The 15,115-nt window shown below is 40.0% G+C and overlaps 1 protein-coding gene across 2 annotated transcripts; it reads right to left on the reverse strand.

Annotated features, from left to right (window-relative positions):
- Nucleotides 1–9,932: 9,932 nt before the first annotated feature.
- On the reverse strand, nucleotides 9,933–15,095 carry LOC136711253 (hyaluronidase-1). Of its 2 annotated transcripts, none has more exons than XM_066687371.1 (4): nucleotides 14,777–15,095; nucleotides 11,630–12,628; nucleotides 11,220–11,309; nucleotides 9,933–11,113 (listed from the first exon to the last, which is right to left on the reverse strand). In XM_066687371.1, exons 2-4 carry the CDS (start codon nucleotides 12,599–12,601, stop codon nucleotides 10,742–10,744), a joined length of 1,434 nt encoding a protein of 477 aa, XP_066543468.1. In that variant the 5' UTR covers nucleotides 12,602–12,628; nucleotides 14,777–15,095; the 3' UTR covers nucleotides 9,933–10,741. The 2 variants fall into 2 exon arrangements, with proteins under 2 accessions (XP_066543468.1, XP_066543469.1); XM_066687372.1 differs by lacking the exon at nucleotides 14,777–15,095 and adding an exon at nucleotides 14,079–14,308.
- Nucleotides 15,096–15,115: the final 20 nt, after the last annotated feature.

Genomic DNA, 15,115 nt, shown 5'->3' on the forward strand with positions numbered 1-15,115 from the left:
TTATGACTCCTTGCTGTAACAGAGAACTAATAACAGTTACAACAAATGTGTGACTTTCGGTGGGGATCTCATATTGTTTTTGAAATTTGTGAGAAGGACCATTGATGTCTTCCTCTTGACCCACATTACGACAATCATGCTTATGCTAGGCAAACACTTCAGAGTATTTTGCTATTATTTGCCTCACTGCATAATTGTCATTGAATGGTAGCGGTAATTCACCTGAAGACGTAGTAGTACATACTGCATGTGAATCACTAACAGTGTACACAACATGTCTGCCTCTGTGAAACCAAATTTGATTATTAGTGTAATTAAGTATTACAATTTCTCTTTTCAAGACATCCAAACCAATAATTGACAGACCCTCAGGTAAAGTCATTAGTATAGGAGACCAAGTTGTTTGATAATCCTCTATTTTCAAATTACATTTAGTACCCTTCATAGCAGTACTCATGTCTCCCTTAAACCCAGACACATTAGCTGTAATACCTGTAGATAAAGGCTGTGTGTGTGGAGATTGAGCATGTAGGACAGATACAGAAGCACCAGTGTGAAAGAGCATGCATTGCTGTGGGCCTCCATCAACAGCTGCTCTGAAGATCGGCTTGTTCCATCTGTCCTGGTAGAGCTTAGTTTCTACCTTCAGGGAGGCATGGATGCAGCCCTGGCCCCCCTCAGAACAAAGGGGATACAGATACTGAACTACCTGGACAACTGGCTGGTGTGTGCAGACTCCATGCTTCAGGCGGAGGAACATATGACACGTGACTACACTGGGTCTCTCTGTTCACACAGAGAAGAGCTCTTTCAAGCCTGCACAGACTGTAGTGTTCTTGAAAAATGTGGCTAGACTCTGTGAACATGGTTGCCTATCTGTTAGAAAACAGAATCAAGTCATTGGAGATGTGCCTCACATTATTCAGGAGGGCATCAACTCTCCAACTGGTCCAATTTCAATAACTGTTGGGGCTGATGGTGGCCGCCTCAAACATTCTTCCCCTTGGACTCGTGCGTCCATTACAATGCTGGGTAAATGCCTACAGGTTACACCAAGCGAAAGACAAACATCACAGATTGACAGTGACCCCAATATGCAGGAGGACACTGTCCTGGTGGCAAAATCACGACAACCGGCTCCCCCCTCGGCTGCCCTCACAGAAGGAAGTCAAGCCTGTCTGATCTTCTCAGGAAGCAACGACAGAGTCACTCTGAGGATGAACCTGACCATCCTACCCAAGGTTGTGTCAGAATTTCACATAAATCAACCTATTGTCCTGGATTCACCCCTCTCCACAAGCATCGGATGAGGACCGCAGACTACACACACTTTGCCCTGTCTGGGCTTTAAAGTGTTACAAGGAAAGGACTGCACACATCTGCAGATCTGACCAGCTACAGTTCTACCACCAGATGCCGGGCTGTTACAAAACAACGACTGGCACACTGGGTGGTGGACACGATCCGGCTCACCTATGAGACTGCTAAAGTCCCCATGCCTGAAAACATCTCAGCGCACTCTACCAAGGGACAGGCCATGTTGTGGGCTCTCTTTCATGGCGCCTCACTTGACAACTTGTGTAATGCTGCAACCTGGTTCGGTCAACAGACCTTCATGAGGTTCTACTGTCTCAACGTGGCAGACCGTCTGCACCCCACACTGGGCACTCAAGTACTACAAGCAGCTTGCCCTCAGGCACCATGAGACTCTGCTATGCTTGCCATGATGGGATTGGGACTTAAATCAGGTGTCAGGGCTTGCAACAGCTCTGGTATAGTCTTCCCATTCGGTAATGGCTGTCTTTCAATTTGAAAGGGAACGATAGGTTATTATCATAACCCCAGTTCCCTGAAAAAGAAAGACAGCCATTACTCTTCCAGAAGGCCAGATGACCTTCCTGATGAAGAAATGGCAGGCAGCTGAGGTCAGGAGGAGACTTTTCACAGACGTTGGGGGCGAGTCTTGCCAACAGGGCCCCTATTGGGCAGCTTTGGTACATGTTTTCAAAGATTGGCAGGTCAGAAGGCTCTTCCCATTCAGTAATGGCTGTCTTTCTTTTTCAGGGAACCGTTACAGTATGTAAACCTGCTGTACACATATACAGGGTGTGCTACTAGGTAAGCAAATATTTGTAAACACTTCATGATTACAAAGCAGTTTACATGCTTTGTCAGAATTTCTGAGAAAAAAGTCTGAATTTCTGAGAAAAAAGTCTTTACAGAACTTTACATGACATGATACCGCTGTAAAGTTAGCTTGACAATTGATATTCATTTGCTATTTGACTCGCATATTTGTATATATGTGTGTGTATTCCACAAATTAACTAAGATAATGTCTAACACTAATTATTTACTTCTTTTTATCCAAATAAGTTTTGAAAAAGAGTACATGTGTCTCTTTTCCTTCCTGTATTTACTGATGTATCGGGAAAAGGCCACAAAATCTGTAAGTAATTATTCTTAAGGTTCACAGGTAAAACAGAGAAACCATTCACAACTGTTAAAGCCATGTTACATGTGCCATCTCTGTGCATATATGTGGTAAGATATATAGCATATTGTTTTCCACAAATTATTTGTAGGATTCACATGTAAATGAGGGCTTGTGAAACATTTCACAATCAGAATGCTTAACGTTATAGTTGGTTTGAACACTCTAACTGCTGTTGGGGGACATAAAGCCATAACGTGTGTCAGACTAAGTGATTTTTCAAAAATTATTCTTATGATTCACAATTAAAACAAAGGCTGTGAAACAATTCCCAATTGGTCTTCTTTATGTGAAAGTAGGTTTGAAGTGATTGGGGAGTTACAGCTCTTTTCATTCATGTAGGGCAGGTATTTACAGGTAGTATTTGCCTTCATATTCATATTCCTGTGGTGTATTTTTCCATTTTTCCATAATGTCTATGGTTAAGGCACAGGTTTTACATTTTCTAAATATGCAAATATGTTAAATATAATGCATGGTAGTCAATGAAAAAAGTGTAAAATGTCTCCTGTAATGAAGGGTATATATTTCAAGGTTATATATACATATGTATGCGTGTGTGTGTACTGAACAAAAATATGAACGCAACATGTAAAGTGTTGGTCCCATGTTTCATGAGCTGAAATGAAAGAGCCCAGAAATGTTTCATACGTACAAAAAATAATTCTCATCTGAGACCAGCCACCTGGACAGTTGATGGAACTGAGTTTGCACAACTGAAGAATTTCTGCACAAACTGTCAGAAACCTTCTCAGGAAAGCTCATCTGTGTGCTTGTCATCCTCACCAGGGTCTTGACCTGACTGCAGCTCTGGTGGACATTCTTAAGTCAGCATGCCAATCGCACACTCCCTCAAAACCTGAGACTTGAAATCCATAGATTAGGGCCTAATTAATTTATTTCAATTGGCTGATTTCCTTATATGAACTGTAACTCAGTAAAATGTTTGAAATGTTTGCATGTTCCGCTTATATTTATGTTCAGTGTATGTTCAGTGTATGTACATGTATGTTTATAGCTGTGTGTGTGTAACAATTTCACAGTGATGAAGATATTCTGAGAGATTGTATTTATGTAATTGTTTGCATTTGGGGCGTATAGCGACAGTCAGACAAATAGAGTACTTTACAATAATTAACATAAAGTAAAATGGCTTTTACACTATTTGTATTGACCAAACGCAACACTATAATGTTTTGGAGCATCAAGTAAAGCATTGGCCAGTCCTGGTCCAAAACAGCCTAGCTCTTAATTGCTTAATTGAACTGTATATTGCATTGTTACTTAATTTAGAGACTCAATTAAACAATTAAGGGCTCAAGGCAGGGTAGGGTGAATGGTACAGACCATTTGAGACCAACTGAAATGGTCTATTGGCAAGACGTTCATACTAGTGCATACCAGTTGAAGCCAACTGATAGGTCTACTGGTGAGGTGTGCAGACCAGTTCATGCCAGTTAATTCCAGTTGAGATAAGGTCTATTGATTTCAACTGGGATTTCCACTAGGTCTATTGTAGTTGTGTTTAGATTTTTTGCTCAAAAGTATGGTTAAGGATTAAGTTGGAAATAAGCAATTTAGGGTTTTTACTTGTCAGACTTTTGCTATTTAAAATAAATGTTTTGAATAAAATGTCCAAAGTTTCTGATTCATGTTCATCCTTTTCAAGTGAAATTAATCAATATTGTCACTGTGCCATTGCATTGGAATGGCTTAGATTTACTATTTAATTCAATGTAGTATTAAGACCACCGCAAACTTGCCACTGAGTGCTTTATGTATTACAATAAACAAGGGAAGAACTAATTGTTGTAATGCAAAGAGAAAGTACATCCTGGTGAAAATGTTGCCTGTGTTGCCATATATGTAAAGTATCTGGTTGCAGCAATGTATATTAATTCATAAAATAAATAGAGGCTATGATGATATTTGGTATGTAATGCCTAAATAGGCCTACACACAAAGTATTCATTAAATTGCTAAATCTGTCTACAATAATAATTATGGATTGAAGGGGACACAGATGTATATATTGAGTAAATATGTTAATGATCTTCAGTACAGGAATGCATAAAGAATGAATAGGATGCAGAGATGGCAATGGCAAATGTAGAAAACATGTTAATTTTGTTTTTATTCATGTCAACAAGAAGCTTTTTGAAAATAGCTGCCGATTTAAATAGAGAACTTAAAAAAAATGATAAGATGATGCAATTATCCAACTGATACTGCAATGGTGATGGAAGTAAATAGATGATTTTTAAAAATGTAATGTAGCCCAGTATTACACCAAAGTGTTATTATACATTATAATTATTCAATGTTCTTTGTTATGTATATATAAGTATTCAAAACTCAGTGTACTTTGAAATTCACACTTCAGCAAACAGTTATGTGTTCATCTCTTCATTTATTTGGTTCATCTTCAGACAGCTGCATTGAATTGGTTTGCCTATTTTAACTTTGTATCCGGTTTAGAAGCTAGAATATGTACAGTTAGGTCCATAAATATTTGGACAGTGACACAATTCTCATCATTCTAGCTTTGTATGCCACCACAATGGATTTGAAAGGAAGCAATCAAGATGTTCTTTAAGTGTAGACTTTCCATTTTAATTTGATGATGTTCTCTATGAAAGATATCGATTCTCATCTGAGGGAATTCAATATCTTTGCAGGCTTCTAGGGCCAGAAGTCTCCAATGCCACTCGCCGGAGTAATGCACTCACAGTTGAACAGACAGACTTCATGTATTCCATCGGTGATGCTGAACAATCGAGCAGGAATAATGTCTGTTGTGCAGTTTGCAAGATGGTGCTTGCTCTCTCTAAACTACTGGATGCATTTGTTGTATTCCCTGGCCATTTAAGTGTTCTAAAGGTCAAAGAGGCTTTTTCTGTTTGCTGTGAACACATGAATAGGCTATTATAAGTGTAGGCTACACACCACATCTGTACTGTGTAATAATGATGAGAAGTATTAATACACACCACTTGATAAAATATTTTTATATTTCATCCGGATTTGTTGCCAGGTGCACTTTCCACTGGGGTTGCCTCCCTGGCTTTGTTGGCCGCCATGGTGTTAGCCATTAATCTTTCTTTAAACTCCTCATATCCTGATATTATCAACGTGCATTCTTCTGGGGAAAAATACGGAGCATGAGCCATGATGCAGAAACTCAGCCTGTGCTGCCCAACGCGCCCCTTTTACATGAATGCACACAAACTTCAGTTAAGTTAACACCAACTCAACTAAGCGACATCTTAAACACTGTCGTAGTACTGTTTAACACCAGTTTAGGCAATCAAAGTTTCTCAACCCTGCCTTTCCTTGATAACCCCGAGTTAAATCTGAGTAGGTTAAACTCCCTTTGTAGTACACCCCTGAGATTAGAATTTGCCCCCAAAAAAATCTAAAGAACCCTGTACAGTTCTGGAACAACATCCTATGGACAGATGAGACAAATATCAACTTGTACCAGAATGATGGGAAGAGAAGGGTATGGAGAAAGGAAGGAACTGCTCATGATCCGAAGCATACCACCTTATCTGTGAAGCATGTTATGGCATGGGCATGTATGGCTGCCAAGGGAACTGGTTCCCTTGTATTTATTGATGATGTGACTGCTGACAAAAGCAGAAGGATGAATTATGAAGTGTTTAGGGCTATATTATCTGCTCAGATTCAGCCAAATGCTTCAAAACTCATTGGATGGTACTTCACAGTGCAGATGGACAATGACCCAAAGCATACTGCGAAAGAAACTCAATACTTTTTTAAGGCGAAGAAGTGGAATGTTCTGCAATGGCCAAGTCAATCACCTGACCTGAATCCAATTCAGCATGCATTTCACTTGCTGAAGGCAAAACTGAAGGCAAAACGCTCCAAGAACAAGCAGGAACTAAAGACAGCTGCAGTACAGGCCTGGCAGAGCAACACCAGGAAAGAAACCCAGCATCTGGTGATTTCTATGGGTTCCAGACTTCAGGCAGTCATTGACTGCAAAGGATTTGTACTCACAATTTAATTCATGATTATGTTAGTTTGTCCAAATACTTTTGAGCCCCTAAAATTGGGGGGACCACATCTAAAAATGGGTGTAATTCCTACAATCCATTGTGGTGGCATACAGAGCCACAATGATAACAATTGTGTCACTGTCCAAATATGTATGGACCTAACTGCATATTGTTTGTGTTATTCATAGCTGACTTTATAATGGACTGTGTTCTAAAAGCCAGTTAGTTTCGTAAAACCTGTAGAAATGTAGGCTCTATGTGTAGGGTAAAGATCAAGCAGTGTTAAAAGTGAGAATATTTATATAGGTTTGTGATGGTTTCGTACCCAGACTATTGCCTCGGTTTCACTGGCTTAAGCGTCCGTGTCGTGCCATGCCGTGCTCAGAGCTTTTTTTTGTAAAACCAGGCCGTTGGGAAGTCCGTCCCTTTTATGGGAGGAGCAGCGGCTGTGGGTTTGGTTTGTGTTTATGTTAAAAACAGAGACAGGAAACACTACAAGCAACACAGCCTGACGTGGAAAGGACTTGTGTGTCTATTTTATTCTTTGTGCTTTACATGATTGTAAACAGCGTAATAAATACACTGCACCTCATTCACATAACACAGCCAGCTGCTCATAAAATATTAATAAAATCGGCTGCTACCGATCTGATTATTATTATCCTTCCGTTTATTTTTAATTAATCACGGCACTGCACTGGTCCTATGAAATCCAAGTTTTTAATACACTCGGATATTAACTGTTAGCAGTCACGTGTAACACCAGATAGTTAACCGGCCACAAAACACGTACGCGTCCAGACGCTTTAGACGGTGGAAACACCCGTTTAAGCGTCCGGGGCCGAAACGGGGCATATGTTAGCTTTGTACTGATGGAAAAATCATACACGAAGAGAAGAGATGAAGATAAATTACCAACATACAGAACTGCTTTGGAAGACACAATTAAAACCATCTTTATCAATGTGTTGAACAAAGGCTGGAAAAAAGCTACGGATCCAGTAGTAAAATAAGTTTAAAACAAATGTTAAACTTTTAAGTTTTATTCCTTAAAACTATGAATCCTTCAATCTTAAACACGAGATATGCTGTTAGCATTGACATTGCTTTAAAAAATAAGAACATAGGCGTACGTACGTATTGGGGGTAGGCTTACCAGATATGTCAAGCCCGCTTTGAAGGCCACTAAGGCCTCCAATGCGGCACATTGTAGGAAGACAAAAAAAGAGGGCAGGGTTAAAGGATAATCACACTCACTGCCACAGATTCTATGTTTCTATGATTCTATAAGTGCCACTTATTACTTATTAGCACCTCAATTTCATATGGATGCTTTCACTCAAAACAGTGTAATGGTGAATGGAGCTATCAAACTGGGATTGTCAGAGAAAATAGCGATTTTACCTATGCTGGTCACATATCACCACACTAGCTAGTTAGAATGACCAGCACATCCCTGTTGCCGTTCTTTTCGACCAATCATATTTCCGTGCATCAATGACAGTTCGTCCCTGTGTTTGTATTTGTATCCATGAGTGCAGTAATTGTAGATCCAGAACACATATACATATACAAGTGCTCTATGGCTACCCTGCGAAGGGCACTATACAAATTAAAATTGATTTATATACATAAAACATATAGGTGGCTATATACTGTAAATATATATACACTTTTTATTTTTATTTTTTTATTTATTGATTAATGCATTTGAGACTCATACTCCACACAATTCAGTCTATTAGTTAATCAGGACAGTGGCCATTGTAGGCTACTTAACACAGGTTTCATAGGAACTTTTGATTCTCAGCTGGCATAGTGGTTAAGGAACATCACTGTGAGCCCAGCATTCTGGGTTCCATTCCTGATATGTAATGATTTGATATGTTTATTAATTAATTTTAAATATACATACATAATATAATTTCCTGGAGTTAAACAGTATCAGAGTAGAACAAATAATTATAAGGCTTTTACACCAACACAGACACAAAAAGCACATTGTCCAGAATGATTATTACATAATTAAAATGCAGACATTTAGAAGATTTTTTTTTTAATAATAAAGTTTATACATAAACTTTCACTGTCAAGTTTATGCTTAAACTCATAATGCAGGACATTGTGTAATTGTTGTAGTACAAGGGACAACTTCTCTAAATTCGGGGCTGGTCACTCTATGTGGTCACATTTTTTTTTCCTTTTGCACCTCCCTTCACACTGGCTTTGAAAGCCAGCAAATTGCAGACAACAAGAGTCATTGTGTGTGGTCTTGACATATACTGCAGCAAAGTTAAATCAAATAAAATTATTATTTTTTAAAGCATGACACTACATTGTGTGTGTGCAGATCTGCAACTGATTGATTGCTCAAAACAACTTATTTTATTTTCCATGTTTCAAAGTTAGACATTACTGAATTAAAGTCAAATGAAATAACTTGAAACAAACAACCATCAGTGTACACTGTAATGCAGTCTAACATGTTTGCTTGTATAAATAGTATATATTTGTATAGTATATATTGGTATATAACTTCTGACATGTGTGACAATAGTTAGCATTGCGTTACCAACCTGTTGGTTCATTAATAATACTACATTATTTTCAACCTCCACCATTTCTAATGAGCCAGTCCATTTTGTTGTGTTGTGGTCAAAACACAAAAATGTGCCCCTATTCTGATTGGTTACTAAGTTAGCTGACACACAGCATTGACAACGCAAGGACGCGAAGCGTCATATGCCGACATTTGTTTTCTTGCTCCATTCACACAGACCCCTTGCTGGCATTTTAGACAATATCCTGAGGTGTAAAATTACTGGTGTCGAAATGCCGGACATAAACCCATTCACATAGACCTTGCCAGCAACAAAGCCAGCATTTGTTACAGTGTGAATGACAATTGACAATAGTATCGTTCCTATAGGTGATAGTGCCTTTGAATTTATTTTGTCTTTTTTTTTTCATAATTCGAACCAAATTAAGATATGGATAAAGATCAATCTGAGCAAAAGTCATGTGTAAGTGTTGTTTACGTACTTGTTCAACGTTTGCCCATCTATGAAACGTTTTCCTTACATCACATTGTCGCATGTAGATTCGGGCATTATCTATATTTCTGAGGCAAAAATTATTCTGCCCACCAATTTCAAAAACCCCTGTACGCTTAAGATTGCATTCAGTAGCATAGATGAAACATTGAAGTCAGAGTTGGTGTGGATCAAAACATTGAACAGCTTTGTACAGCTATATGTGTCAATCAGTAACAACTGCTGCTTGTGATTGACATGGCAGCCCACCTGAATTTCAAAGTGGGTTGTTTAACCGGTGTGCTGTTGTAATGAAATTCATAACATTGACACCTAAAATCCTCTATCTTTAAATTGTGTATCTTTGCTGACACTTATCTAGTGTCCCAAACTGTAATGTTCGTTATTTGAAGAATATTAATCAAGTGAGGAATGATGCAAAATAAAAATTCTAAATTCACTGGAAGCAGTCACATTCACAATTAGATGAGAACGATCAAATACTGCTGATAAAGCTAATTGACATCTCTGTTCAGGACTCATCACTCTCTCTAAGAAGCTTGCAAACATAAAAAAGGGGAATCTGTAAACAAGTACTCTGTAATACTACTGAAAGTGTATTTGCAAATCAGTTTCCCAATGTGGTGTAAGGTTTAAATGTAAAAGAGGTCTGACTATAGGCCCTAACTGAGGGAATAATGGTCTGGCGCTGGAGGCAGATTGTCAAACCCACCCACTTTGTACGGGGAATGAGCCAGGGAGCTACTGCAGAGAAGGTGACAGGGGTGGTGGTGGGATTAGAAACAACGAACTCTGGGGGCGTATGATAAGGATGGAGTATTTATACTTTAAATCAGAGGAAGCGAGAGAGCTGAAATCAGAGTTGTCTACTCCCGAAATTCTATTATAAATTCAAATTGTTTTCCTCCCTAAATGCTTGGCAACTTCATACACTCACACAGCTTTCTAGTCAACCTTCCACAAGATAATATTCCACAAGGTAATATTACAGGTGTCAACCATCACTTCCTCACACTGGATAAGTGCTGAAAATTCATTTATTTTTGTTTGTTTGTTTTGTTGCTTTTTCTGTCAAGATCTGTAAAACTGTTGGTAACCAACATCCATCTAGCTTTCCTGAAGAACAGTCAGCTCTGGACAAGGGATGCATTTGTTTTCTACAAGAGGCAGTTCTAGAACAGCAGCCACAAAAGGCTGAGGCAGCACAGGAGGCTGATCATAGGGGTCCTCAGGCCAGAGGAGCTGCCATTTTCAGTCTGAGTGCAAGATTCTCCCTTGTACCCACTGTAGCACTGACACCCGAACTCCGTGTTGTAGAACTCTCGGTCTCCCTCACTCAGTGCTCCCTTGACAGTCAGGTTCTGCAAGATTGTGAAACTGGCAGGGTTGAGGTGTAGGTACGCATCATTGTTGGGGGTTTTACGCATGCAGCGTCCGTTAGCGTTGCATCTCTCCTTGCTGCACAACTCTGCCGCTGTGGTCACGTTCAGCAGATACACACCCAGTATCCCCTGTAGGTAGGTTTTCAACTTTGTGCAGCTAGCCTATAGTTCCCAAAAAAATAAAAAAAATAAACAATCAGAAGAGATGCCCAGATTACTTGTTGTTGTTAAAGAATCCAGTTCCTTCTATTCCTGCACTGAGGCATACCTGAGATGCTGCATACTGTCCACTTCCCCAGAGCACAATCCCCACTGCTCCCAGTGCTGCAGACTCCCCAATGGTGTAAACCAAGTTCTCCTGCACCAACCACAGGATGTCAGTTAGTCACAGACATGCACAGAGAACGTTACACTTTAAAATGGTAAGCTTTCAGTAGAAAAACATTTACAGTCCCTCAAACACTCAGATTATTACCTTTTCATGAAGAACAAGAAATGTCACTCATTCAGAATGAACAGAATCAGAACTCAAAATTCCTGTATCGATCATAAGGTTGGAAATTATTTTTAAAAATATATAATAATCTGGTATTAAATTATACAAGTACAAGTAGTTTGTATACTATCAAATTCAAATGTTTCTTAGTAGAAATCTCTGCACACTTTCCAGACCTTTACCTGTGAAAGGAACTTCAGGAACTCCTGGGACTCATAAACTATGCTAGCATAGGGCAGCACAGATGGGCTGATGGGGGTCACCTGTCCCGAGCACCTCATGGCTTCCAATACAGTGTTTTGGACATACAGCCGGACAGCATCCCCCTTGCTAATCAGGCCTGATCCCAGGTAGATGCTTGGGTACAGGGCAGAGCTGGCATTCCAGAGCCAGTCCAGTTCATCATCTCTGCTCATCTGCACCTCAGCGCACTTCCCTGTGTAGTTCACTGAGGTGTTTGAGTACTGGTTGAAGCAGTCGGGCATACCGTAGAACCCCCACCGGCCCCCAGGCCTTATCTTGCGGCCCAGCTGGAGTGAATCCTCCATGAACGCCCGTGCAGCCTCCTCGAACTCTTTCTGGGCTTCGCTTTCCACTTGAAGCGTGGTCCAATTGGGGTGCTTCTGCCGCACCAGTGCCCTGGAGGCCTCCTGGTACACTTGTTTGGCATCCCAGTTCTCCAACCACAGTGGTCGCCAGCTCTCCCAGTCCACAACCGCCAGGCCTGAGAAATTAGAGTCTGGGATGTACTGCTTGATGTCAGCCCGTGCATACAGCAGGTGTTCCGGCAGGCTGGCATTCTGTGGCACCCCCCCATTCACTGGTACCCCCTGGGGTGTGTAGAAAGGGTAGAGGCCCAGTCTGTTATCATAGAAGATGGTGATATTGTCCCCCATGAAGCTCTGGTTCTGGTTCAGCACAATGTCAAACTGGCTGAGGTCCAGGTCCACACTGTACCTGGTCTCACAGGGCTCTGTTGGGATATTCCATACCGTCAGAAAAGGCACATTGGGCAACAGAGGCATCAGAGTCTGCTGGAAAGCCACAGCACACCCCATAGCCCACAGGCTGAGCAGCACCAGGGCGGACATCCTTGCTTTTAATATCTGCAGCACCGCGGCAGCTTCCTGTGACTCCATCAAGCCGGGGGGCATCAGTGATGGTTACAGTCCACCTGGGAACTACATTAATGGGGAAGGAAAGCAATGTTAAATGTTTTGAAACATTATGCCTGCACACAGCATAAGGGGAATGAAACTGTGAGAAATCAAGATGGGATACCCACTGTAAATATTCTATGTCACCAAGGAGCCTCCTTCCAGTAATAAGGACAGGAGTTAGTAGGGCTAAGGTATACCCTAGTCTTTTAAATATAGCGTTTATAGCTCCTTTCTGGCATCACAAATACTTCTTGTAATATAGTTTCCTGGTTTATTAAAGGCACCAGAAATAATGCACCATTGTATACCAAGTTGACTCAAGTACTTAAGATATTTAGAAGGATTTATCCGAGAACTTATTTTAACATAGCAGGTCTATCTACATTCTTGATTTATAATTTTTCCTATTGTATTCTTTGGTAACAGCATGTACTTTGCTTTACCATGCTCTTCCATAATTCTATCATTTCACAGCTAAGTATATTGCTCCATGCTGTTGTTTATTACAAAAATGTTAACACATTTCACAACGTTTGCCCAGAGTCTAAAACGATTAATGTAGAAAATGTGTAACGTGGCTTAATGGGCTTTAAACATAAGCATTTCAAAGTACATACATGTACATTTACATCTGGGTACTTCGTTATGCTACCAATAATAGATTAAGAGATTTAAGTAACATCAATGTTAAGCGCAACACAGGCTTGGCTACAATAGTGCTTAACAAGATACTTATGCTTTTGATATCACTGTAGATATCCAATATTTTGGGTATCAACCTGGATGGTGCCAGTCTTGTAATTTCTGAAGTTTGGATATTAATGGCTACATTTTATGCACAGTAACGTGAGTCGCTACAATATTGTTAATGTTACTTAAATGTCTCCATCTATTATTGGTATCATAGGAAGTGCCCAAATGTAACCCTTTACACCATAGACGGTGCTCTCCCGCTCTGTCTATTAATAATACTAATAATAATCATGTCTTTATTAGCATAAATGTAACATACATATATAAATTATATATATGAGAGAGACTGATTTAACCTTAACCATCTCTACTCTTTATTTATTTAGTATGGCTAACAATATCACAATCACCGTCCGAGTCTCTGGCGCTGAAGATTAACAGGCAGCAAACTGAGCAATCAAGGCTGTTAAATGCGGTTCCAACCCAAACACCGTGCCGTTGTCACACATGGTTTTATTTTACTCCTATAACTGTATGTGTATATTAAATACCTGGCTAGATATGTACTTTGCTCCTAGTAAGATACTGCATGGATAGTATTGAGCCGGTTTATTAAGCATAGATGTTTAGTTATATCGGTAATTAGTATATGCAAATAATCACAACTACGATTAGAATAATATATATTATACCCGACTCCTAGGGCACGACGTTTTAAATGGACTACATTCGGTCAGTTTTCTACACAGATGTAAGGGTTACATAAAAATGCACTTACCTAAAAACTGTGGTCTACCTACAAAAACAACGCTCACCTTCCTCAGAGCACAACGTCTATAATCACTCATTAAAGTAAACAAGAAAACCAACATTGCAATGTCTAAAAGAAGAAAATAAATAAAACCCGTCCAACGACTTGATGTTGGGCAAACTTTACGGATCGCCGTGGTATTGGTAATCGGAGCACAACAGAGGCGGGGAACTGATATGAGTTAGCCAACTAGACGTTTAAAGCATTTCAAGTATTTGTCTTCAGGCTAGCAAGAAAAAAAATATTCTGTATTCTAAAAAAAAGAATTCATTTTCAATTTCATTTTACTTTATAGAGCTATCTGACCCACGATAAACGATTATATATTTATTCTTAATAAGTCCCAGTGGACACTTATTTAATTCAGTCAACAAAATGTATCTTTGGATTGTTGTTGTATTATCCCTGATTGTGAATGAATGAACCTCCTAAAGGTAACTCAGTGATTTCACTTCGATTATCTTTACCATTTCAGTTAAGATTTCAAATTAATTCCTAAATTAATAATTAATGAAATGGTAATATTCAATAAAAAGTGTAGTACATTTAAGTCATGCTATTCCAAGTTTCTTAAGTGATTATGAGAGAGAGAGAGAGAGTTGTTTATAGCAGTAGAACATAGGCAGGCGTATATCGATGGTCGCTGTGATGATTTCTCCACACACCTGTCTGGTTTGAGGTCCTCCTGCCTTCCAGGTGCTTGTGCTTGCGGTGCCTGTTCGCTGCTTGCCAACGCCCTCGCGGCCAGTCTGCTGTCTGCTCCTGGCCTGTTTGAATACAGACGCCTCCGGCCTTTGCCTGTTCTTTCCCTCCCCTGGGCCTTGCTGGCAGGGTATGGCTTGGTTGGGTTACAGCCCCACCTTAGCCCCACCATGGAACAACCAAGAATATCACAGAGCTGAATAAGCGCCAGCCAGTTCCATTTGCGTCACTGCGTCATTGCTGCGTGAAATTGGCGGGCGTTAGCACGCAGTATAGTGGTGCAGCGCATCACACATTACACT

The sequence above is a fragment of the Amia ocellicauda genome, chromosome 16, assembly GCF_036373705.1.
Source record: "Amia ocellicauda isolate fAmiCal2 chromosome 16, fAmiCal2.hap1, whole genome shotgun sequence".
Classification (NCBI taxonomy): Eukaryota; Metazoa; Chordata; class Actinopteri; order Amiiformes; family Amiidae; genus Amia; species Amia ocellicauda.